The following is a 25,409-nucleotide window of genomic DNA, read 5'->3' as shown; positions in this document are numbered from 1 at the left end:
AGAACCAGTGATAATTTTCACATCACGTGTTTTTTTTTCTGCCCCATCTGCAAATCCTAAACCATTGCACAGTGATTGTGATGTGAAATGAGAGCGGGAATGGATGTAACTGCTTTGGCTCAGGACTGTACACGTCAAGTGCTGAGAAATACTCAATCATTGCTGTTGTGCTCACTCCTGTTTAAGCATGTTAGTCAATGTTTGCATTGCCAAAAACAGCATCAACCCATGATCTGAATCGATTCTTATTACAGTGTGCTCGAAAAATTGAGGCTGTTTCCACGGGAACAGGGAAGGTTCAAGAAAAGATTTCATAAAGGCTTTCAATGTTTTGAAAGGCCTTGAGAGATAGTGAAACATTTTTCCTGCTGAGCCTTTCTATAGCACATTACTTGTAGAATAAATCTCACAATGCATTTTAGAGACTATTTGGAAAATACGTTAACAAGGGGACAGAAATTCGGGATTGTCACTGGAAGAATTACAGGCTGGGGAGAGGGGAGGGGGTCAGAAAACATTTTCATGCCAGATGTCATTAGAGCTTAAAAATGCTTTCATTTGACATCTCAAACAGCTTCACAGGATATAATGTGAAGTGGATTGACAGTATTTTGTGGGCGAATACTGCAGCCAATGTGTGCACAATAATATCTGACAAACAGCCATAAAGTGAGTGACCAATTTTATTTAGGAGACTTATTGATCTCAGGACACCGAGAGAAATTCCCTCTCTTTTCAAATAGTGCCTCAGGATACTTAACAATATTTAAAGATCTGTACAGGCAGATGGGATCTCGGTTTAACATCTCACCCGAAGGACGGCACCTCTGACAATGCAGCGCAACCCCTCAATGGCTTTGCCACAAATATGGATTGAGACTGAAACCATGGCACTGTTTACAAGGGAATTGGACAAGCGTTTGAAGAGGAAGAATTTAAGTATGAGTCTGGTTCAGTTGGTAGCACTCACACCTCAGAATCAGAAGGTTGTGCATTCAAGCCCTATGGTGGGACTTTGAGCTCATCGTCTTGGCTAGGTTGACACTCGAATGTGATGTTTGGGGATTGCTGCATTGAACACAGAGCCATCCTTCAGATGAGATGTCAAACTGAGGTCCCGTCTGCATGTTCAGGTGGTCATTAAAATATCCCGTGGTTCTATTCAAAAAGAGGAAGGAGTTTCTCCTGGTATCCTGACCAACAATCCCCCAAATAAAATTCAAGCACTGAATCCTTATATTTGGTACAGTGCCATATCACGTTGTCGAAACCCTCAAAGCGCTTTACAGGATGTGCAGGTACTGTATTTTGTGGGTAAACACAGCAGCCAATTTTCTTTTACAAAAACAGCCACGAAGTAAAGGAACAATGTTTATGTTATGTTTCTGAGCTGAAACTGACAAAGCTGTTGTTCCAACTGTTTTTGTTCTCTTTCTCCACCCCTCTTTCCAAAATTTGTCACAGGAAGTCTCTGGGTGATAAATGGGCTGTAATACATGCCTGATGGCTGGTTGCTGCTTGCGGGGTGCCGGGATGATGTCAGATAGCGTCATACTTCTGCATTGCCCCAGCTAACGTGATGCAGCCGTTCAGATTGCAGTGATGTCAGCCCTGCAGGACCTAACAGGAACCAGTGTTGCCATTGGAAACGCAGATCATCAAACACGGGACAAATATTGACTTGCTCTAATTCTGGTTGTGTTTCCCTCTGGCATTGCTGTATGAACTGTCACGTTAACTGAACGCAAGCTAAAGGGAGGGAGGAAACAGAACAAGAGCTGACCGTTTCACTCCTGATCCGTTTGTTCTTAAACCTTTCAATTTTAACTCTTTCATTATTAACGCTTTCACTATTCACCATTTAATTCTTGATGATTTGTTGTTTAACCCTTCAATTCTTGACGCTTTTCTCTTTAAACCCTTTAATGATTGATCCCTTCATTCATAACGCTTTAATTCTTGACCCTTTTCCTTCTAACTATACATTAACTTTCCTTTTTGAATGAACCCTCTCACATTAAACCCTTTCAATCTTACCCCTTTCATCCTTAATCCCTTAATTTCTAATCCTTTCACTCTTAATCTGTTCGCAGCAAAAGATGCCAGCTACAGTTTGACGTGGATTGTGGGGTTTATCCTATCTGTCCTTGGGGCAGATCTGGACAGTCACAGGGCCGGGTGAGTGAAGGGGTGACTAGGCATTTGTAACGATGAATAACATCGTTGACATAATTTAGCGGACATAATTTACTCTTATTTGAAAAAAACATATATGTAAACAAAATAAAGTAGAGCCACTCCTTAACATTAGTCATTCCTTGATTCATAAGATGGGTTCACTGGCTGTCATGAGTATTTTAGATCTGTCACTGAGGCTGGAGGGGAGGAGGCTGTGTAAACATGAGTCTGGATGCCTTATTTACAGACAGAATACTGTTGTCAATGTGTCATCTGATGACAGTGGGGGAAGCAAGTGTCTGGCTTCTGCATTTGCATGATAACCTCTCTGATTATATTTCATGGTTAGATGTGAAGCAATAGCCAAGTGTTAACAAGGGCTTATTATATAGCTTGTTTACTATTCCAGAAAAGATTCCATCAGCTTACGTACAAGATATATAAACATTATGGTGCTATGTAAAGTGAAGCGGATTGTATTGCAAGGTGGAAATTCTATGTCTTCCAGCAATTGACTCTCCCATCACTTAAACACCTACGACACCATTTGACCCTTTGTACAGTGTACTAGGGATCTGGGTGATCTATTTGGGCAAGGAGAAGTGCCGGTGCGGTGTTGGTGGGGGTTGGCATTAGGGGAGAGATTGTGGATGTGGCATTCGGGGTGAGTAAGCACACATCGGAGGGATTTTGATTGGTGTCCGCAGAGAGGGGTACAGTGGCTGAAGACTCGACCTCCAATGATGGGACAGTGGAAGCCAGAGTATTACAACAACAACAAGATTTCATTTATAGAGCGCCTTTCATGTCAGGACGACGTCCCAAGGCGCTGGACAGTTGGGTCAGGACCCGAGCAGGGGGGAAATGGTCAGGGTGAGGGGAGGGAAGGGAGGGAGTGAGGAGGGGGTAGAGAGTCGAGAGGGGAGCTGAAGGCACGGTCAAAGAGAAAGGTCTTGAGACCAGCCTTGAAGGAGGAAAGGGAGGAGGTGGCGAAAGCACTGGGGGATGGAGTCCCAGAGCCTAGGGGCTGAGAGGCTGAAGGCCCGGCCATCGATGGTAGGGCGGTTGGGGCGGGGGATGTGGAGCAGACCGGAGCCAGAGGAACGGAGGGTACGGGCAGGTAAGTAGGGGGATAGCAGGTCGGAGAGGTAGGAGGGAGCAAGGCCGTGAATGGCCTTGTAGGTGAGGATGAGGATCTTGAATTCGAATCTTGAATTCGAATCTTGAATTAGTGACAGACTCTGCAGGCAGGAAAATGGGACATTAATGACTGGATCAGAATAGCAGTCACGCCCTTCCTCTCCCCCCAGCAGATACATTGACCACAACCTGGAAGAAGCTACTTGATAAAGTACATCAGAGAAAGTGTCCCCACTGCACGTGATAACAGTTTCAAGGCACTACTCTAATTTCAGGGTTCATATCTCTAAAACAAACAGCTTGTGTTTCACTCTCGATGAGAGGCAACTTAATTACGACATATGAAAGTATGTATGGGTCATATATTGCAACAGATTAGAAATTAATTGGTTTATGTGTGTCACCGTCTGCGCTCAAGACCAATAACCTACAATATCTCCCTAAGCTGGTTTGATGGGGTGAATTGATAGTTGAAGCTGTAGATAATAATCAGCTGATTTCAGTGGAGCATCAAGTCAGTGTTACTGAGAGTTTATAAATTCACAGACTCTTAAGGATCTAGCTAAGTCACCAAACATTAAACCAATGCTTTGAAAAGTTTCCAATTGACCATAGACAATGTCCATGTCCATCGCTTTGTAATAACGGGCAATATAAATGTAAATTGTATTGTATGTTAAGCTCTTTGAGATGGACACCTATGTGAAAGGCACTGTATAATGCAACATACTGTTACTGTTCTTGTAACCCGCTCACCAAACTATCCCCCATCCCTCCATGAATTGAGCATTGCTGTACCGCAATGTACGTTGCTGGTGGAGATGAGCATTTGCCTATGTAACAGTGACTATACTTCCGAGCAGCTCTCTATGTAAAATGCTTCAAGATGTTTCAAAGTTATAAAGCTCTATAACAAAGTCAAGTATTGTAATATAATAATAGTCCTAGCATTTGACGTAATTCCTTATCACATTATTACTGCGTCTCAAAGTGCTTCACAGGATTTTTACTGTAAAGTGTTGTGACTATATTTGTACGCAAACACAGCAGCTAATTTAAGCGCAGCAGCATCTCACAAACAGCCATGAAGTGAATGACCAATGTTATCTGGGGGATTGTTGTTGCTTATAAAGAGTAGTAATAAAGTACTATTATTACTTAATTTGGATCAGACTGTGAGGTTTGTAGATAGGCTGAGTGGCCTTACCCACTCATACTTTCTTTTGTATTTAAAGTACTGATCATTTTCTTGCAGATCGCTTTTCTGGGGATAATAATCCCCTACAAAAAATAAAATGTCCACAAAATATATAGTCATTTCACTTTACAGTATGTTCTGTGAAATGCTTTGAGACAACTAGAAGACATGATAAGGCACTATATCAAGTGCAAGGGTCATTATTATTGCTCTGACACTCGGTTTATTCGTGCCGATGAAACAGGAAACAATATGGACTCATGATGACATCAGCTCGGTCATTGGGACCAACTCATTTCGCCATGAATTTAGCAACATTCTCAATGTGTTGCATTGTCAGAAGGGAGGGCTATCCTTCGGATGAAACTCTAAACCAAGGTCCCCTCTGCCTGTTCAGAAGGTCGTTAAAGATCCGATAGCACTGTCCTGAGCAACAATCCCCTAAGGGCGAAACATTGGGCAAGTTTCCTTACTCCACCCGCCTCTGTTTACCTAGCACTAAGTAGGAACCCGGTTGTCAGTCGATTGGTTCACTTTTCCAGGGATAATAATCCCTTCAAAAAAAATGTAATAAAATAATAATTTTGTCACTTAATCCATGACTGTTTGTGGGAACACTGCTGGGCACAATTGGCTGCCATGTTTCGCCCACAAAATATACATTCACTTTACAGTATATTCTGTGAAACTCTTTGAGACATCTCGAAGACGTGATAAGGCGCTATATCAAATGCAAGGATTATTATTCATTATTATAAAATTGGTCACTCACTTCATGGCTGTTTGTTGGATTCTGCTGTGTGCAAATTGGTTATCACGTTCATTACACTTTATAGTATATCCTGTGAAGTGCTTTTGAGATATCGCCCGGACCCGAAAGGTGTAATATTAAATGTTAGTGTCATTATTACTAAGTGAATGCAAAATACACGAATGAATGTTTTCCCTTTCCTGCACAGCTCGGCTGCGCTGGATAATATTTAGTTAAATATTACCTTGAATTCCAGCCTGGGTGTGTTTGGCATGACTAATGGAATGTCAACCACAATGACTCTAATCCGCCCACCATCAGGTCAGGGGAAATTACTCTCCTCAGAGCTTTACCAACTGAGAGATTGCCTGTGGCACCAGAGCTCGTAAGCGAACCAATTCAAGGTGCTTGGACTGGTGTGATCATGGAAACTTTTGCTTCCACTGATGCATGTTACGAGGTGTCAGCCGGGCTCAGTGGGTAGCACTCTCAGATTTTGATCAGACAGTTGTGAGCCCTGTGTCATTACTTTGAATTCATAGTGTAAGCTGATATTCCAGTGCGGTGCTGGGGAAGTGTTGCATTGTTGAAGTCACCATCCTTCAGATGAGACGTTTAACCGAAGCACAGTCTGTCTGTTCAGGTTAAAGACCCTGTGGCACTACGTGAAACAAGAGAAGGGGGCTTCTCCCGGTGTCCCCGCCAACAATCCCCCAGAAAGAAAACTGGTCACTCACATCATTGCTGTTTGTGGGACGTTGGTGTGAGCAAATTGGTAGCAAATTGGTTTGCCTACAAAACACACAGTCACTTCACTGAACCTTTGTGAAGCACTTTGAGAGGTTTGTGATGTTATAAGTGTACTATGAAGTGCAAGAATTTTTTAAAATTAAGACTATTTTCACTTAAAATTTAAAACCGACTGGAATTGTACAGAGAGGAAACAGAACAATGAGACTAATCATAGCAGTCCTACTGAAGCCTTATAAACAACCAGACAAATAACAAAATACAAGAATAAATAAATAAATAAATCCTTGCATTCATGTTGGGAGGACGCCCCAAAACACTTCACACAATTTTACTGAAACGTGTGATTTGTGGGTGATCGTGGCAACCAATTTGAGGGCAGCAATTTACCCCCAAACAGCCAAAGCAGCCCAGGCCTGGGGATTAAACTTGGGACCGTCTCTATGTGTAGAGCTCACACCAAGTGATGTAATAGCCATAGAGCCCTCAGACACTGTGCCTGCCCTGTTGATGACCAGCTCTCGATTACCAAAGAAAATTCTACAAGTTGCACAACCAAAGTCGGGTCTCACAACATCCTTTGGAGCCACCTCACCAGAGGAAAGTATTTATGGCTTAATATGCTTGGCACGTTTGAGCCAATCAGTGTCTAGTCCATTTTATCACTGTGTTAATTATACATAGCTTACATAGAATTGTGCTTCTCTGGCCAATAGCCAGATTTGACATTGTTGGGATACTTTGCTTTTAGAGTTGCCAGTTTCCATGCCCCTTTTCTTTTATTCTCCCTCTCCTGAGCGTGGGGCTGGAGTATTATTTCTTGGGAGATAGAAGCCACAAAACCACTATCTCTGAGTGTGAGCTCAGGGAACGAGTGTGGCAGACCATTTGACTCATGGAGGGTTTCACAGCTGAGCACTGTTCCACCCATGAGCACTTTCCAACAAAGTGTGGGGTATCAAGGGGTTCATTGGATCGTGAGCAGGAGCCTGAGCTGATTTGTTTCCCCTTCCCCCATTGCCTATCCTGGGGTCACTGACACCAAATGCTACATTCCACCTGCTGCCCCCAACTCAACACACAACCCTACCACCTTCTACTCTGTTTAGTACTGACCTTCACCTATTAGGTTTGCATGGAGACCGATGCCTCCTCTTCAAGACCCACCTCTTCAACCATGCCATCGGCCACCCCCTTCCCCTCCCCTCCCTTCTCTGCCATTGACCCCTGCTTGGATCTGAAAAACTATACACTATATGCCTTGGGACGTCCTCCCGACGTGAAAGGTGCTATACAAATGTAATCTTGTTGTTGTTGTTGTTGCATATCTTATCTAGGTTACATTATTCTATTCCTGAAAGCACCTGCGTGCTCTTAAATAGGTGGCAAGTTGATGAGTCTCCGTGACTATCACATGTAATACTTAGTCAGCATTTCCTCGTAGCAGCACCCACCTGGCCTGAATCTTTTACCCTTGGAAATGGTACAAATTGGCTTGAAAAGATTAGATAAGCTAGAGCTCTTCAGTCTTGAGAAGATGTTTTGGAGGGACTTTGTAGAGGTGTGTAAAAATTTAAGTGAGGTTGACAAAGTAATCCAAGTACTTTGGAATGCACCAAGACATTAGAATAAGAGGACATGGGCTTAGAATTGCAAAGGGCAATTTCAGGAAAAACACCAAGAAGTGTTTCTTTAGCCAGAGGGTAATTAAGGACTGAAACAGGTCACTAGGAATTCATTTAAGATCAACTGTGATGCTGTGATGGGAAGACGGTAGGGTGGGTGTTCTGAAAGAATGAGATCAAGTGGTCCGAAGGGCCTTTTTCTTTTGAACCAACCTTGTGGTCTTGTGATCTATACAATTCAATACGATTTAGGTTTCTTTGGTATCTTTCTCGTCTTGCGTGGCTGTAACATCAGGGGTGCTCCAACTCACTTCTAAACTTTGTACAATCCAAATGTTTGGAATGGTACAAAAGTGGGCTGGGCTTTTCAATCATTTTGCAAGAACTGAGAGACCTGATGCGAGTGATGGGGCAGAGCTTGCCTGACAGCTGAAGGGCTTGGCTCGGGACGTGTGAATCACATCAGCACATCACTCGCGGGGGATTGCACAGATGTGTCAGAGTTAGTCAGGTGGAGCGCGTGTATAAATTCACTGGGGTTAACACCTTCAGGTTACATTTCTATCTCTGCCTCTTCGAGTAAACACAGGCAGCAGGCTTATCAATAATAGGAGGAGTGCAGCGGGTGTCATATAATGAATGCGATCCGTTCACTAGCAGCGTTTGCCTACATTTTCATCGTCGTCTTATCCTCTGCATCTGCCACCTACGTTTGGGATGGGAGCAAATATGTAGGTGAGTTTTCACGCCAAGGTATTTCTTACAACCAGCTACATTTCAAAGCTTGAGTGGGTCGCCGACGAATGATTTAAAATAAAGAGCTGAAATGGGGCTCCCTGTTTTAACAGCCAGGCTTGGCTGCTTGTTCGTACTGAGACTGTTTGTGAAGTTAATGCAAGTTCTGACTGGTGTTCATGGTTTTATTTGAAATGTTGTTAATTGAAGATTGTGCAGCCTCTTTTTCCTGCTTGTTTAAGCTATGAGTAACACTGGGGCAGGGCAGCAAATCAGGGTGGGAAGTCCTGATTTCAGAAGTCTGGATCAAAGCCATTTAATGCTTCAAAGTGGAGCTCAGAGCAATGTGTGTTCCAAGTACTATAAAGTGTATACACGTGTGCCTGAGATAATCAGACATCGTCAAATTGCAAGAGACAGAAAATAATGAGGCGCAAGGGAAAACTCATGGATAAAAATCTGGGATCTCGTGTCCACTTCTTTCCCAACTTTTTTTGAGAGGCAAAGTAATACACATGCACTAATTTTACAAATGCACATAAAGGCACCAGTGCCTTGGGACATCCTCCCAACGTGAAAGGCGTTATACAAACGTAGTTTTGTATTGTCATTTTATATTGTAAATGCGTTTCGTGTTCAGGGTATACGTCGTGGGCTCAGTCCGCTGAGTTTGGGAAGGAGATGGGAATGGGCGGGTGGTTTCCAATACCCCGTGAAGGTTTGAGTTACAAGCAGGAATAATATCTGTGGTGGGGGGGGAGGTGGGGGTGGCGGTGAGGGGAAAGAGTTAGGGAAAGTATACACGGGATGTCAGGATGAAGACAATGTTACAAAGTCACTTCAGTTCCAAAGCCAGAGATGTGTGGATAGGCTTTGTGGATCGAGTGCTGCCGGACTGTCAGACCCGCTGGTACACACGAACATCTCAGACCGCTTCACAGTAACTTTTGTCAAGTGCGGTGACTTTTACATTTGTCAGAAAGCACCGGCCTCCCTGTGTTTGCTATTTTGTTTGTCACTGGTGGGAGGGGGCGTGTGTGGGGGGGGGGGGAGGGGTTGGCAGGGAGAGGGGGATAAATGTTCCCGATAACATCTTGCGGCAGGAAAGTTAACTGTGAGATATTTGGCGCAGAAAGGGTTAATCTCGAAAGCCATCGCACTTGGTAATTTTGGTGACCTGTTGTTACTTGTTCGTTAATCTTTAAATATGGGCTTGGTTGGTTTGCACAGCGGACAATAAACAGATTTAACAATTACTGAGCTTGCAAGCGCAAAATCAAAGTTCATTTCCCAGACCTTGATCCCTCTCCCACTCCTGTTTCCCCTCCCTTGGGTTGCAAATTCCACCCGGTCTTAGCCTCTGGGACAATTCTGTCTTAAACTTCCACATGGGCAAAATCAGAGTAGAGTGAGGATGAGAGGGAAACTCTAAATTCAGTCGTAATTCGAAAAACGATTTCCTGCATTTTTTTAAATAAAAAAAAGCTTCCAAATTGAGATTGAATGAAAGAATTCTCCACCGTTTTGACTGATTTTAATTTTGAAGGTAAGAGGCTAAAACGGAGCGAATTTGAGACCTTTGAGAGGTTTACAGTGAACGCTGCTGCGTGTTTGACACATGCACATTCCAAGTAGATGTAGATGAAATGTGACGTGTGTCTTTTTCCCTTAAGAGGGATGATGGAGTCTTTGTGCCACTGCAGCTCTGAAGCCCTGATGCTGTGCCGGCTTAGAGAATAAGTATAATAAGCCTTGGATTTAATATATGGCGACTTATTGCATCAAAACCTCTCAAAGCCTTTGACTTTTTTTGTAAAGTGCAGTGACTTGTGTACTTCGTAGATGAATGCGGCAGCCAATTTGCACACAGTAATATCATACAAACAGCCACCAAGTGAATTTTATTTCGGGGGCGGAGGAGGGAATTGTTGGCCAGGAGAAACTGGGAGAGATTCTGCTCTTTTCAAATAGCGCCGTTGGGGTCTTTAACATCCCCCTGAACAGGCACAGACAGGACCTCGGTTTAACGTCAAAGGATGGATGAGGGCAGTTGCACTGGCCTTATAATTTATGATTTTACTGCTCGAAATCTAATGGGGGTGGGGAGAAGAGAGTAAATGGTAAAATCAAAGAAAGGCATGTGGAATAATTACAGAACTTAATAAAACCCATGCTATATTCATTGCTGCAATTGACAGCGTGTGACTGTGCAGTAGACATTGATCCGTTTGCTTGATAATTTATTTTACTCAGAATCTCGATGGTGAGGGGCATGTGATATGTGAGAACATGTAACTCCAGACCATAACAGGGCTGTCTAACCAGCTTCAGATCAAAGCGGAGTCTCCAGTGACCAATGACATTATTTTTATTGTGTTCTTATATTCAGTCAATCGCACTCTCACCTCTGAGTCAGAAGATTGTGGGTTCAAGATCAGGACTTTGAGCTCATAGTCTAGGCCGACACATACTCCAATGCAATGCGCTGTGCTCTGGATGAGACATTTAAACCAAGGTTTTGTCTGTCTACTTAGGTGGCTGTTAAAGGTTCCCTTGGCACCGCTCAAAAAGAGAAGGAGTTTCTTCTGGTGTCCTGGCCATCCAGATTTTATCCAGATAAAATCACTCACTTCATGACTGCTTGTGAGACTTTTCTGTGCACACATTGGTTGTCGCGTTCGTCGACAAAATACGCAGTCACCTCACTTTACAGTAAATTCAGTGAAGCACTTTGAGATGTTTCGATGGCGTGATAAGGTGCTGCACCAAATATAATTATTATTAATACAATCAGGGTTACAGATGGCAGATTTTCCAGACTCTGTGTATTTAGGTGGGGATTCACAGTTGAGAAGTAACAGGATGAGGGTGTCTTGACGGGTTTGACCCCTGGAAATAAGGTTAAGCGTTAACTTTGTCCAGGATTATTACCCCCGAACAGTGATCTGCCAATCAATTAATAACCGGGTTCCTGCTTACTTCTAGATAAACGGTGGCATGTGAACTAATGAACCTTGCCTAAGGTTTCGCCCTGCCCAGGAATCGAACCCAGATTCTCTTGCTTGTGAGGCGACTGCTCTAACCAATACTCGACAGGACTCTGCAAATGTGAAGTGTAGTGACTGTGTGTTTTTGCAGGTGAAAGCAAACACAAAATTAAGACTGCTGTTTGAAAGTTTTACCCAAGTTGTGGGGCAACATAGTCTTAACAGGCTGAGACTAGGTAACATTTCAGAACCTCTGTCTGTTTACACCCAGGAATTCCTGGTTCCAGAGGCAGATATTCCTAAATCAATACTGCAAATCCTGATATAAAATCCAAAAATATTAAGTGCTCACTTTGTTTGACAAAGGTTTAGTAGGTGACAGAGCTGAAGTGTGAAATAAGATATCAAAGGCATCTTATGGGTCCAATAGCACAAATATGTAGAGCAAGAAATTATTTATACACAGGAATCCGAATGCCATTTCATTATACAACTCAGTCTCCTGTGTTTCTGAGCCAAAGAAACACCCACTCCATTATCTGTACCCAGTAATTTATTTACCTGAAGTAAATCTGTGTGGATGAAAAGGGATCCATTAATCTTTAGCAAGTTCCTACACAATGCTGCAAGCAAGTGATTCTGCTGTTTGCAGCTGGTCTGATATTCCAGTGCAGTGCTTTGAGACATTTTGCTGCTTACAGGCATCATAACAAATGCAAAATACACGGTCAGGAGGAATTCTGCCCAAACCTACAGTGCTGATTGTCATCTCTCCTGGGAATGGGTTTCAATGTTAATAAAGGGCTGGGGAGAGCAGATTATAAAATCATTGATGTCTAATGGTTGATAGCTATTATTCCTCTATGAGTTATTTAACTGTAGAAAGGCATAATAATAACAATAATAATAACCAATTATCATAGTTCAGTCGAATAGTGGTCACTAAATGGTGATCAGGACTCTTTTTCCCTTCACTAGCCAAAGAATCACTGAGATCATTTGTGAAGTCCTTCCAGAGATTAATTGAATCAAGTCAGATTCGATCACCAGGCAGAGCAAACACGAGAGACCTGGAGTCCTGCCTAAAACCCAATTTATCATCAAATTTAAGATCTTGTAGAATTGTGGAAATTTCTTCAATTCAGTTTTAATTTGAAGGATGGTTCCTTTATGACAACTATGGAATTGGTCATCCATTTCATGGCTGTAAATGGGACATTGCTGTTTGCAAATTGGTTGCCTCGTTCGCCCACAGAATGATAGTCACTACACTTTACAATGTATCATCTGAAGTGATTTGACATTACTCCTGATGTGAAAGGCTCTGCATCAAATGTAAAGATTTATTATTATTAATATTAGATTTAAGAATTTTCCATACCTACCTCTGCTTGATCTTAAATTTAAAGACAGAATGGCCTTGGAGTCTGAGACTGGGTGCATTTCAGACCTGACATGGTTTAAAGGAGTATTTCAGTTTTGGTAACTGAGACACTGCCTTCAGTTACTAAGAAGGCTTTAAAGTGACGTCCTCTGCTATAAGCCCTGGGCTTTGTATCAGTTGTTTTCTCTGCTTTCCCCTTTGTTCTGGCTCCTGCTCTGTGCTGTGGTCATGCTGATGATAAAAGTGCGAGGCGGTCGCGCCAGGGAGGCAACGGCAGACACGGAGTGGTGGAGAGCTGAGTAAACATTGCTGCTCCTCACCCACCCTTAACTGGCCACAAAGTGCGGAGCAGATTCCACGTGGGCTCATGCTGAATGCTGACTCACTGCCGGCTCCACCACAGGCTGCCCAGGAGCAGCCCAGGATGTGTACTGTGGTGCATACTTTGTGTGTTACATGGCCAACACTGCAAATTATTCCTTGGAGGTACTTTTTACCTAATTCCAGAAAGTATTAGGTGCAGATTGGCAAGAGCCAAAGCTTGGGGACCCCAGAGAGTGTGTTGGGGTAACTGCTGAAGTCTGACTAGCTAAAACCACACCTTCCAGAAGGGCTGCATGCTGTATAATCCACCAGTTGATGTAAAGAAGCTATAAGTCAATGCAGTCAATCTATAGAATAGGTCAATCTATTCTACATTGTGCATCATCTGATCATTACCTTGTGCAAAGATAAGCTTCTCGTTCATTACCACGCCTTTCACATCAGGAGGTTGTCTCAAAGTCGCAGGGATTTACTGTAAAGTGCAAGAATTGTGTATTTTGTAGGCATAAACAAGGCAGCCGATTTGCGCACAGCATCTCCCACAAACAGCCATGCAAGGAAAGACCAACTTCCTCAGTGAGAGTGGACTGACGTAATTAAGAGTTCAGCGTCACTGTTGATTGGGAATGGGACATTGTTGCAATGTATATGGGCGCCATCTGAAGCCCACCCATCTCTGTATGTGCTGCCTATCCCCTGCTCCCTGATGTCTCTGTATTGTTTAATCCAGGCTTCTGTGCAGCAACTTTAACAACGTCGTCCCATGATGGGATTTCTCCGTTCATGTGCGTATCTCATCAAAGTCGTTACCTTTAACAGCAAAATAACTTTCTCCTCCCACTGTTAATTACTCTGACTCTGTGTATTAATCCTATCCGTATGCGTTAATCTGCATCATTCACCCTGTGTGGGTGCTAACTATCATTTGGTGAGGTTATTACAAATACAAACTTACATTCATATGGGACCTTTCATGTCAGGAGGGCTGGGCACCTGAGCTGGGAGATGAGGAAGGGAAAGATGACCGAAAGTGCAATCAAAGAGATAGATCTTGAGATGGACCTTGTTTTCCTATCAGGAGAGAAGGTGCCGGTGTCTGTGAGGGAATAGGTTTGCCAGGTCAAAGTCAAGTGAGCTCTGTATTTTTGCTGGTCAAAGATGAATGTCCGTTCCTTGTTCCTGCGTTGGTTACACGTCCCCCTGATCAGCGTTGATGCACTGAGAAAAACAATCACAAATGGCCCCATGCCATCGCTTCCTTTGTCATGTAGCATCAGTGTTTGTGACGTGCAGTGTCCTCACTAGTACAGTACCCAGTACCGTCAAGAAGATAAAGGAGGTCACCGTATTGTCAACAGGTCACTGAAGCATAACATCGAGTCTACACTGAGAGTCAAACAGCGCTCCTCTCGAAAGTGATGCCGTTACTGGCCCCTCACCTCAATTGTGTAAATTGCTTTTTCTGCAGTAAGCCCACTTACAAATCCATGTACGCCTACTAACACACAGTCACTACACTTCACAGTGAATCCTGTGAAACACTTTGAGACGGCCTCTGGATGGGTAAGGCGCTGTATCAAGTGTAAGGGTTTCAGTACAGTTTATGCTGCGGGACACTTTTTCTCCGTCAGTGAGACACGGATGAGGCAACCACATTCTGGATGTGTGTATTTCAGCCTTGGCAGTGGTGTGGATATTAAACTTCCGTTAGACTCAACTCGATTGAGTCATCCAGCGAGCCAAATTCTCTCTCCATCCATCCACCTGTGCTTTCATGTCTCACGTCCTGCATTCCATGAATCCATGACTCGCTCTGCGCTCATTGGCACCTTCATGTTGAATTCAGCTCCTGCCATCCACGCCTTGGCTGACTCAGGCGCTCAGCATGTGTTCATACCAGCATGTACCGGTCGCTGCTTCAAGAGAGGAGGCAGTGAACATCTTGTGGTTAGTCTCCATACAGCTTGGCTTTTGCAATTACTGTTCCTGGCTCTCGGCCACATCACCTTGTTTTTTTTTATGGTTACTTTTACAAGACCTTTTGTCCCCACCCCACCCACCACCCTCCGTTCTGCTCACTTTCGCTACTAACTTTTCAGCGATGTGAGTCTTTTGAATGAAACTTTGCACAAAAGCGCAAGCTAAAATTCAACTTTTTGCTATTATTGTTCACCTGAACCTCTCTTGCGAAATTGTGAAAAGACATGCAATCACCAGCAGAGTAACAGCAGAATGTCAGCGTCACAAGCTCTCAAGATTGGTTTGGTTGAAGAAGACCCTTCAGTCCATTTGATTTCATCCTCCCAAAATACCCAGCCTCCCATCCTACCATCATGGCATCAAGCTGACTCCACCATGTTGGTTTCAACCATCCTTCCTGGTAACCTGTTCCAGTCCTTAGTAAAAAAAATACTTCCTAGTGTCTATCCTGAAATTTCCCCTTTGGCAACTTATAATAATAACAATAATCCTTGCATTTGATATAGCGCTTTTCACGTCTTCTCAACATCTCAAAGCGCTTCACAGAATATGCTGTAAAGTGAATTGATTGTATATTTGTGGGCGAAACGCAGCAGCCAATTGGGCACAGCAGCATCCCACAAACAGTTGTGGATTGAAAATGACCAATTTATTATTGTTTCTTTTGTTTTGGAGGGATTATTATTAGGCGTGTGGAGTAAGGAAACTTGCCCAAGGTTTCATCCTGCCTGGAATTGAACCCAGGTGTCTTGCTTGCAAGGCGAGTGCTCTAACCACTGAGCTACAGGACTCCACTTTAAACTTGTATCCTCTTGTCCGGCTGTCTAAATGCATCTGAAAGTATTGTTATGTGTCTACTTTCTCAGTCCCATTTTAAAACCTTCTATACCTTATATTAATAGTTTGAGACATCCTCCTGGTGTGAAGTGCAGTGTTATATAAATGCAAATTGTATTGCAATGAATTGTGCGTCTAAATGAGATGTCTCTTTTCAGACTAAAGAGCCCCAGCTTGTCTGATCATTACTCATAGTTCATACCTTGGGTCAATGAGACACAGAGCAACATCAGTACCTTATATAGTGTGAACCCATGTTCCCTGCTCCCTGTCACTGGGATGCTTGTTGAATGTTCTAATGTCTGGGATTGCCAGGCAGTGTCTAGCATTGCCAGGAAGTTAGCCTTTTAATTGACATTGCCTTTTGCCCAGGTCTTTTTTAAAGAGGTACAGTCTTTGTGCAAAAGTCTTCAGCTCTTGTTTGTTTTCAGACTCCATTTTCAGTCACCTCATCATCTCATGCGCGAATCGTGGGATTGCTGTGATGGAAGTGACCCTCTCTCCCCTCTTTCAAAAAGTTTGCCAAACACTTATTCCCTGAAGACAGTGCCCCTTTAAAATTGCTGCTTTGCTCGTCGCAACCGCACTTTAACCAGCTCCCGAAGTGTAAACATCCCAGGAATTATTTTTATATTGATGCATTGCGACTCAGCATTATTGCTAACGATAATAATAACAATAATAATAATCCTTGCATTTGATATAGCGCTTTTCACGTCGGGAGGATGTCCCAAAGCGCTTCACAGAACACACTGTAAAGTGAATTGACTGTATATTTGTGGGCGAACGCGGCAGCCAATTGCACACAGCAATGTCCCACAAACAATCGTAGATTGAAAATGACCAATTTATTATTGTTTTTGGACAGGAACAATGCTCCCCCCATCCCCCCCACACCCCCCGCCCCAACCACTGCCTGTGCCTCATTGCGGGTTCTGATGACTATCTGTCTTGCGTCTGCGTTGGCTGGTTTCTCGTAAGCGTGTCCGTGAGTAACCTCTCAGATAGTGGTAGGTGCTGAACTGCAATCCCTGTGGAAACAGCCCTGCGTGTGTGTACAGGCCTGCAGCCCTCACAAATCAAGACAAGCAGAAGCCCATGTGAGGGGACTGTCTGTGACTTGCCTTTTAAAGGACTGACTGTGAATGTTCATTCAGATTCACTCCTTTATTCGGGTGTGGGGTGGTGGTGTTGGGGCTGGGTGGGGGGCTCTTGTAAATCATCAGCTGCCGGGAAGTGGAGACAATGCCAGCTTGTGCGGCTGTCTTGCTGGACAGTCTGCGACTGATCAGGAATAGAAAAGATGTCCCTTTTTCTCTGGCCAGTCTCACTGTCCTAGCAGCTGTTCCTGGAATCGTCTGGTTTCAGTGTGCTTTTTCTATAAAGAAAAGACCATCAGTACGCTGGCCGGGAAATGGGAATTGCCCTAACGATGCAGCACTCCTCTCAACCCCAGCACAGTTTCGGAGTGCCAGCTTAGACTAGGAGTTCCATGAGCTGACATGGGATTTGAACCCACAATCTTCAGGCTCAGAGGCGAGAGTACTACCAACTGAAGCACGAGAGAAATATAGATGCCTGCAGAGGGTGGACACAGAGAGAAGACTGCTAGCACAGGGTGTCTGGCTGGCACCTGTTGCTGTCTCAGTGCCAGGCCATTCCTGACTCTATGGGAAAGTAGTTTGTTACCAGTCTCAGCGCAGTGTTGCTGCCCGTCTCCCAATCCTGATGAACCAAATGCCAAAAGAGCCTCGGGCAGTGAGTGAGGAGCTGCTGACACTGTGTTTTCAGTGCTCAGTGTTGTCATACCGGAGGAGACATGACTTGAAGCGAGGTTTGTAGATTAGCAGACAAAGAAAATGTTTACTCAATGAAACCTATACGCATGACTGCAAGGATCTACATCCAGGCAAAACAGGAGGATAATCACCCCGGCTGTTTGGTTTAAATCAGTCTTGGGAGTTTATTTCAATGGGGTCAAGATTAGTTATCAGGTTTAGTTATTTGCAAGGTGCCGCTGTGCCAGGTTTGGAGCGCTCATTGCAACTTCTGGTTGTGGAGTACCGAACATGATAAAGCGCTATATCAAATGCAAATATTATTATTAATTTAAGCAACAGTTGGATGCTGTGATGGGAAGTATGGTAAAGTGGATATTCTGGGGGGTTGAGATCAAATGGGCCGAAGGGTGTCCACCCAAACCCTGAGCTAACTCCCCAAAAACTAGGTGAGTTCAAGTTGGCTCACTGGAATTGCTGTGAACAAAGTCCATTTATCGATTCATATCATTGGGGATGACCCCATGCAGAGATGGCTGTATGTGGATGGAGGAGGAAGGGGGCCCATACACAGATTTCAGTGCAGGAGGGTTGGGAGAAAACACTTGTAATCACAGGACACGAAAACAGAACCGAATGAGTCTTAGTTTTTGAGGAAGAAAATAAATTAAGTGGACAAGAAATCTACAAAAGGCACGACAGCAACCGTGATGTTCTTTTAGATTGTGGGTTCAATGGTTAAGAAATTGGGAAGTGCATTGACGATCAAGAGCTGCCTGATTTCAAAACCGTGTGGCTCTTATTTTGGCTTATTAAGTGCTGTTAGTGCTTAAAAAACAACTTTTTTTTTAATTGAGATGTCAGCAAGCGAGCCTGAATGTGAGGTTGGCAAGTAACAGCGTTGCCCACTGGGATAAAGGGCACACGTGACTTGGAATCCCACTGAATATGAATTGCAATAGGACATGACCCTGGCAGGGTAGAACATGAGGACATGAGGGCATCCATTCATCTGCTGAATAGTGTAACAGTGATGATTTCATTCATAATCTCAAAACCCCTTTGTTTAATGCAGCATTAAACCACACTGCTCTCCTTCCACAGGACATACGTTGCAGTAAAAGACTAGTGTTTTACTTAATGGGGCCTTTGGGGAATTAAAATGAGGTGCAGGTGGGAAGGAAGGAAGACTGGTGGGGGAATGTGGCATGGGGGCACGCCACCTCCAAAAAGGTTTAAAGGAGCAAGATGGCATTTTTGCTGCTTTTCATTTTCCATCCAGTGAAAGATATGGGTCTGTAAACTTCGGAGAGAAAAAATATATCTCCACAGACACTCACTATATACTCTTTTCATGACCTCTACTTTTTATCTGCCTTGATTTTAGGATGAGTCTTGCGGAATCGTGGAAAATGTATTGTAATAATAATAATCTTTCCATTTGATATATCACCTGTAACATTAAAACATCACAAAGGGGCTGAACGGAAATTGCTATCAAGTGTAATTACTGTGTAATTGTAGGGAAATTTTACAGGACAGAGGAAGCCATTTGGCCCATCATGTCTCTCTGGGCTGGTCCTAGCCTCCTCACTGGAGTTATTGGTCTAATCTAACTGCCCTGCTCTTTCCCCATACCCTTTAATACTATTTTCCTCCATTATTTATCTGATTTTCTTTAAAGACATTCCCTATTCTTAGTCCTGTGTGCAAAGCCATATCTTCTACATTCCCCAGGGTTAGGGAATGTTGGTGATGGAATATTTCCTCCTTTATTATTTGAGGAAAGAGTCAGTGTGACAATCACTTCTCTTTGCTCAGAGTATCCTGTTTGTGGTGAAATCAGGATCTATGCATGTGGAGAATTAGGATCGTTATTGTTTAGAAGTGTAATAGTATTGTGTGTGTATGTGTGTGTGTGTGTGTGATAAAGAGAATGTACTTGGTGTGTTGATTGACCCAGACAGTGTTGGCTGATTGAAATGATCAGTTAATACTGCATGGTTGCACATCAATATAAGGATTATATTTAAACTGGAACATGAACTACAAAGGAGATTAGTTACAAGCCAGTTGAGAAACCAAATCCAAATCTATAGCGGAATAACAACAGGATGGAGTTCAGTCGCCAGCTGGTGAAATGTTAACACTGTTTGCATTACTTACACTGGGTGAGCGAGTGGCACTTTAAAAGGGGCCGGGACCTGAGTAATATTCCCGTGTTAGTGTGTGTTGTGTGCATGTATAGGAATGTCTATAGACCACATTCACGTTAAGAATATCTAGTTACAGTGGTGCAGTGGTATACATTGGAGCAGCCTTAGGTCATATCAGTGGCTGTGCAGTTAAGATAAAAGAAGGGTGTTAAAATTAGGATTATTTTTTGGTAACTGCAGACTCTGTAATGATATCAGATTGCATATTAGAGTCTTGTACCCTACCTACTCCCTACCCCCCATCCATTCCCTCCTCTCTCAACCTCCCACTCAATCTTTGCAAAGCACTAAGAAGGTGGCCTAATGTGAAAGGCACTCTGCAAATATAAATTGTTTTAGGATATCTGATGACAACATTGTGTGGTACAGTGTTCATCTGCAATTATACAGATACTGAACTTTACAGTAAAATCCGATAAGATCTTTGAAATAACCTGATGACATGATAAGACATTAAGTCAAATATTATTAAAGTATCCATTTATACATCAGAGTCAATGTAGGGCATCAATCATCCGTTACATGGTCATGCTTTAGGCTTTCGCTTGCAGGGTTAGTGTAAACTGTTATTCCTGTGCTTTGACTACACCAGTGCTACCATTGCTGCGAAACTCACCTCTTGTCTGACTGGTACATTGTAAAATATATTGCTAAAAACCCACTGTGAGATAATGTTGATTTTAGCCTTGTCCAACATCTTCGCTCATCTGAAGCTATTTGTTCCCCCCACACAGCATGTAAGTGCAATCGAAAGGCTTCCCAGTGTGAGTGGGACCCCATACTGTTCAGAAATACAGGAAGTGGCACTCGCTGCTTGAACTGCGCTGATAACACAGAGGGACTGCACTGTGAGAAATGCATAGCCGATCACTATCGTCAAACTCCAGGGGGGCGCTGCCTGGCCTGCGGCTGCGACAGAATGGGTAAGTTTCTTAGAGCTGGGCAATGCTCACTATTTTTTTATTCTGAGTGTATCTCATTAGGGCTTTAGTCCTGTAGGATTTAGACCGCATTACAGTAATGAACATGTGAGCACCCCTTGTGAACAAGGTGACACAAAGCATTTAGACAAGTGACACGCGATAGAGGAGAGAATACAAGAATAAACGATAGACTGTAATCATATAGCATCCTTGACACGAGGTAAACGTCTCCAAGCACTGTTACAAAATAAAATTGATTGGAAATGAAAGCGATTGCTGTTATGTAGGCAAACACAGCAGCCAACCGCCCCATAAGCAGCAGTGAAATGGGAAGGTGATTCACTTGAATTTGGGAATAAATGTGGAAATGAGGAAGGGAATGGGAAGCAGGATAACTGGGAGAAAGTCTACATTTCTTTGAAATAGCAAGGGAGGAGTGATCCCTTTAGGTCCAACTGTATGGCAAGGGAAACGGAACCTAAATTAGTTTAGGACAGCATTTAGACTGAATGGACATGACCTGAGACCTACAATGTGGCCTGAACCCTACAAGACATCTGTGATTTCTTGCAGTAAATTTATACTCAACGTAAATTAATAATAATAATAATAATCAATAAGTTGAATATTTTCTACCATGTCCCAAGTGCCTGCGTTTACCGAATTGTAATGTTCTTGTGCTTCCCGTTTCTCACAGGATCCTCAGGCAGTAGCTGTGATGATCAAGGTCGCTGTAGATGTAAAGCAGAAGGAGTGATCGGAGACAAGTGTGACAGATGCCAGCCTGGATTTTATGCATTATCAAGCAGCGGTTGCAAGTAAGTAACTTGGACTAAATGCACATGCGGTCTGAACCCTACAAGACATTTGCAATTTCATGCAGTAAATTTATATTTGTGGTATCTGTCCTACACTTTAATCTTCCCATATTTTCCTTTGTACTGCCACGCTATTTGTTAACCAGCCTGCATGGGGGTGCTTTCCTTTCTTTGTCACCTGGGCATGCATTGGATTAACTCACCACCCATTCTGTAGCAGAGCACATTGGGGCATCAAAACTCCACACATTGTCCTCCCACCCCCACTTCCAGGTGCGGTTGACTAAAACTGATGTTTTGGTAATACTAAATCTGACACAAATGGCATTACAACAACAACAACTTGCATTTACAGTCAACCCAGAATTCAACAACTTCTCAGGGGACTTGGCCAAAGTAACCTTTAATAAGGGTAAGAGTAAGGGTTCCTTGGTATGTTCTCCGTGCTGTTCCAGGGTACTTGTTAACATGGGTGGTTGCTGAATGGAGGTGGAATGAGGGACGTGTAGGCATTACCGTCTACAATAAATTCATGTCACGCCTTAGCATGTCATCAAAACGCCTCTTCAAAGGATTTACTGTACAGTGTACTTACTGTATATTTATAGGTTTGTACCTTGTCAATGTTACTGCTGTTTGGAGTGCACTTTACCATGTAATATTAAATCATGTTTCTGTGTTACCAGGCGCTGTATGTGCGACATGGCTGGAAGTAGAGACATGTGCCACTCGAAAACCGGAAAATGCAACTGCAAGTACAATGTGGAAGGAACCAACTGTAACTAGTAAGTGCTCACAGATGTAACAGGATTGAGTGAAGTACTCAGGCCCTCACATTCACTGAGTTCCACCTTACAACTATTTTCATTAGGAGGGTGAAGTGGAACAATTTCTATCAGTACCTATGTATTAGACATGGTTAAAAAATTGCCAGAGTTCCTGCTCCATTTGCTTAATGATAATTCATGCTTCCATTTAATTTAACGCTTTTTCACATCATTGAGACATCTCAAAGCGCTTCAGTGAATTGACTGTGTATTTTGTGGATGAAACATGGCAGTGGCCAAATTGTTTTGTTGAGGGATTATCACCCCCAGAAAGCGATCAGGGTTCCTACTTACCGCTAGGTAAACAGAGATGTGCGGAGTAACAAAACTTGCCTAAGGTTTCGCCCTGCCCAGGAATCCAACTCGAGTTCTCTCACTTGTGAGGCGAGTGCTCTAACCGCTAAGCTACAGGACTCCACGCTCAAGGTCTCAGCCTTAAGACTGTTGCCATAACATTTTAATTTTTGATTATTTCAAATAAGTTCAGTCTTGATTTGGAAGTGGGTTTACAGTGGTTCTCAAAGTGCTAAACTTAAGATCTCGCCACAAATATACAGTCAATTCACTTTACAGTCTATTCTGTGAAGCGCTTTGAGATGTCGAGAAGACTTAAAAAGTGCTATATCAAATGCAAGGATTATTATTATCATTATTATATCTCGTGAAGTTACTGAACAGCGACTCCACTCTGGTGCCCTCCTGTGGTCACGTAGCACAATGACAGCCGCTGCCCAGCTGGGATCTCGCAGGAACAATGACCATTCGAGCAGAGCCAAAGGCTTGGAACTGACCCAAGTCTCAGTGAGTGACTTCAGGAGAGGAGAGAATAGAAGGGAATTTTTTTCTTAAGCCCGTTGTCTGGTTCGCTTCCGCAGTTGCAAGCCAGGCCACTTCAACCTCGATGTAGAAAACCCCATGGGCTGCTCAGCGTGCTTCTGCTATGGACACTCATCGGTCTGCAAGGCAGACTCCGGGTACAGCAAAGACTGCATCACGTCCGCTTTCGGCTCAGGTATGTCAACAAGGACTGAAATGGCGATGATCTTGGAATGATCTTAAATAGTCACGGGTAAACATTTCCTAATGCGATAGTTTGATTCCATGGCTCAAGATTAAATTCTAGGGTATTGGTACGTCATCGGTTAAAATGCCTATTTATGGGGCCGGTTGTTTTATTCCCTGGGCTGGGAGTTTGTTACAAGGTGTCCAACCAGTTTTAGAATTGCTTAACCTGTTCATTGTTGCAAAGAAGTTAGAGGCTTGTGGTGGTATGGGGAAAGGGTAGGTCAAGTGGGATTGAAAGTATAGCTTGCTCTGAGAGCTGGTGCAGACTCAACGAGCCAAATGGCTGTAACTCTCTCTTATTCTAAAGAGTGTGTGGCTTACTAGCTTGTTGTTGCAAACAGATACTGAAGGGTGGAAGGCGCAGCATCGCAATGGACATGATCTCGCCCTCATGAGATCCTCATCTTCTCAAGACATTATCATTGAGGCCAAGGACCAATACCCAGTGTACTTCATCGCTCCAGGTAAGCGATAAAGAGCTTGCATTGTAAGAGCATCTCATCATGTCTGAACAATCTCAACAAGCAACAAACGTCAAATATAGCGACTGCTTTGTAGGCAATCCCCGTAGCCCATTTCACAAGATCCACAAGATTGGTTCGGATGAAGAAAGCCTTTCATCCCAACCAATCTAATTCTTCCAGAATACACACCCTACTGTTGCCCCATTACCGCATCAAGCTGCTTTTTAAACGCACACGCAAGATCCCGCGAATAGCCAAGAGATGAACAATTAATAAATATCTGAAGCATTGGTGACTGGTGAGTGCATCCCGAAGCATTGTTCTGGTGGGTAGGGAGGGGAAAGATCTCCAGTCAAAGAGGAAGGTATTGAGATGGATCTTGAATTAGTTGAGGGAAGGGGCCGAGTTGGATGGAGTGCCAGTGAGTGAGGACAGTTTGGCTGAAAGTCCAACCGCTGATGGTGGTTGGTTAGGGTGGGGACGTGAAGCAGGCTTATTGTAATTATACAATTATTATTAAATGATTATTTTAATAAAATGTTGGGTCAAGCAGGCTTGGAAACCTGAGCAGTCTTCTCCTTGTCTGCTCTTGTTATGTTTGTAAAGACAAAATGTTGTCCACTTTTAAGGACAATCGTGAAAGAGTCCTCACTGACTTTAAATGATGTGGGAACCCAAGCAATGTTCCTCACCACAGGTTGCTTTTACTGTGTTTTTCAGCCAAGTTTACAGGGCATCAGGTGTTGAGTTATGGCCAAAACCTCTCCTTCACATTCTACGTGGAAAGAAACGAACCCTACCCGTCGGTGGAGGATCTGATCCTGGAAGGAGAAACCCAGACACTGAATGCCCCCATCACAGCGCAAAATAACCCTCTCCCCACCACCAAGAAACAGACCTACAACTTCAGGTAACGACAACAGAGATTCCATCACTGTTCTCCAGTTTTGGAGGCTGAGGAATGGGAGAGGCAGGGAACGAGGGAAAGGGAGAAGGGATGAAGGGACCCTCCTAAATCAAACACAGTTCCAATACAGTTTCTGTGAGCTATAAATTTCTATGGTTCTATTTAGCAAATGCAGAAATTTTCTGCGCAGTGTCCATGTGTGTGAGCCACTTGTGTTTTTTTTAAAGTGCCACCTTTTATTAAGTTAACCCCAGGAGTGTGGCCAAGTGTGAGGCTGACATCTCAGATGCATGTCCTGCTTGTTCGCCGAATGGAAGCATTCATCCCAAAGCGCATTCTGTCACAAAGCCTGTTCAATAGCCACTGCTTTGCTTTACAGCATATTATTAGTCCATTTTATTGCAGGGTTTTAGGAATGGATTAAACAGCTTAATTTACTGCTCACATTCATCCATCCCGTTCCTGGCACAATGGGATGAATAAATGTGGTACAACATGACAAGAATTTCCCATTCTTGATGG

At 43.4% G+C, this 25,409-nt stretch overlaps 1 protein-coding gene across 1 annotated transcript; it reads left to right on the top strand.

Annotated features, from left to right (window-relative positions):
* The first annotated feature begins 8,239 nt into the window (after positions 1 to 8,239).
* Positions 8,240 to 24,894, top strand: LOC121849171 (laminin subunit gamma-1-like). Its single transcript, XM_042334964.1, has 7 exons — positions 8,240 to 8,377; positions 20,618 to 20,806; positions 21,504 to 21,624; positions 22,311 to 22,409; positions 23,327 to 23,463; positions 23,858 to 23,980; positions 24,701 to 24,894. Exons 1-7 carry the CDS (start codon positions 8,278 to 8,280, stop codon positions 24,892 to 24,894), a joined length of 963 nt encoding a protein of 320 aa, XP_042190898.1. The 5' UTR covers positions 8,240 to 8,277.
* Positions 24,895 to 25,409: the final 515 nt, after the last annotated feature.

Source organism: Callorhinchus milii, unplaced genomic scaffold, assembly GCF_018977255.1.
Source record: "Callorhinchus milii isolate IMCB2004 unplaced genomic scaffold, IMCB_Cmil_1.0 Scaffold5, whole genome shotgun sequence".
NCBI classification, from domain to species: domain Eukaryota; kingdom Metazoa; phylum Chordata; class Chondrichthyes; order Chimaeriformes; family Callorhinchidae; genus Callorhinchus; species Callorhinchus milii.
The sequence above is the reverse complement of the archived record's forward strand: the minus strand, read 5'-3'. Positions and strand labels throughout refer to the sequence as shown.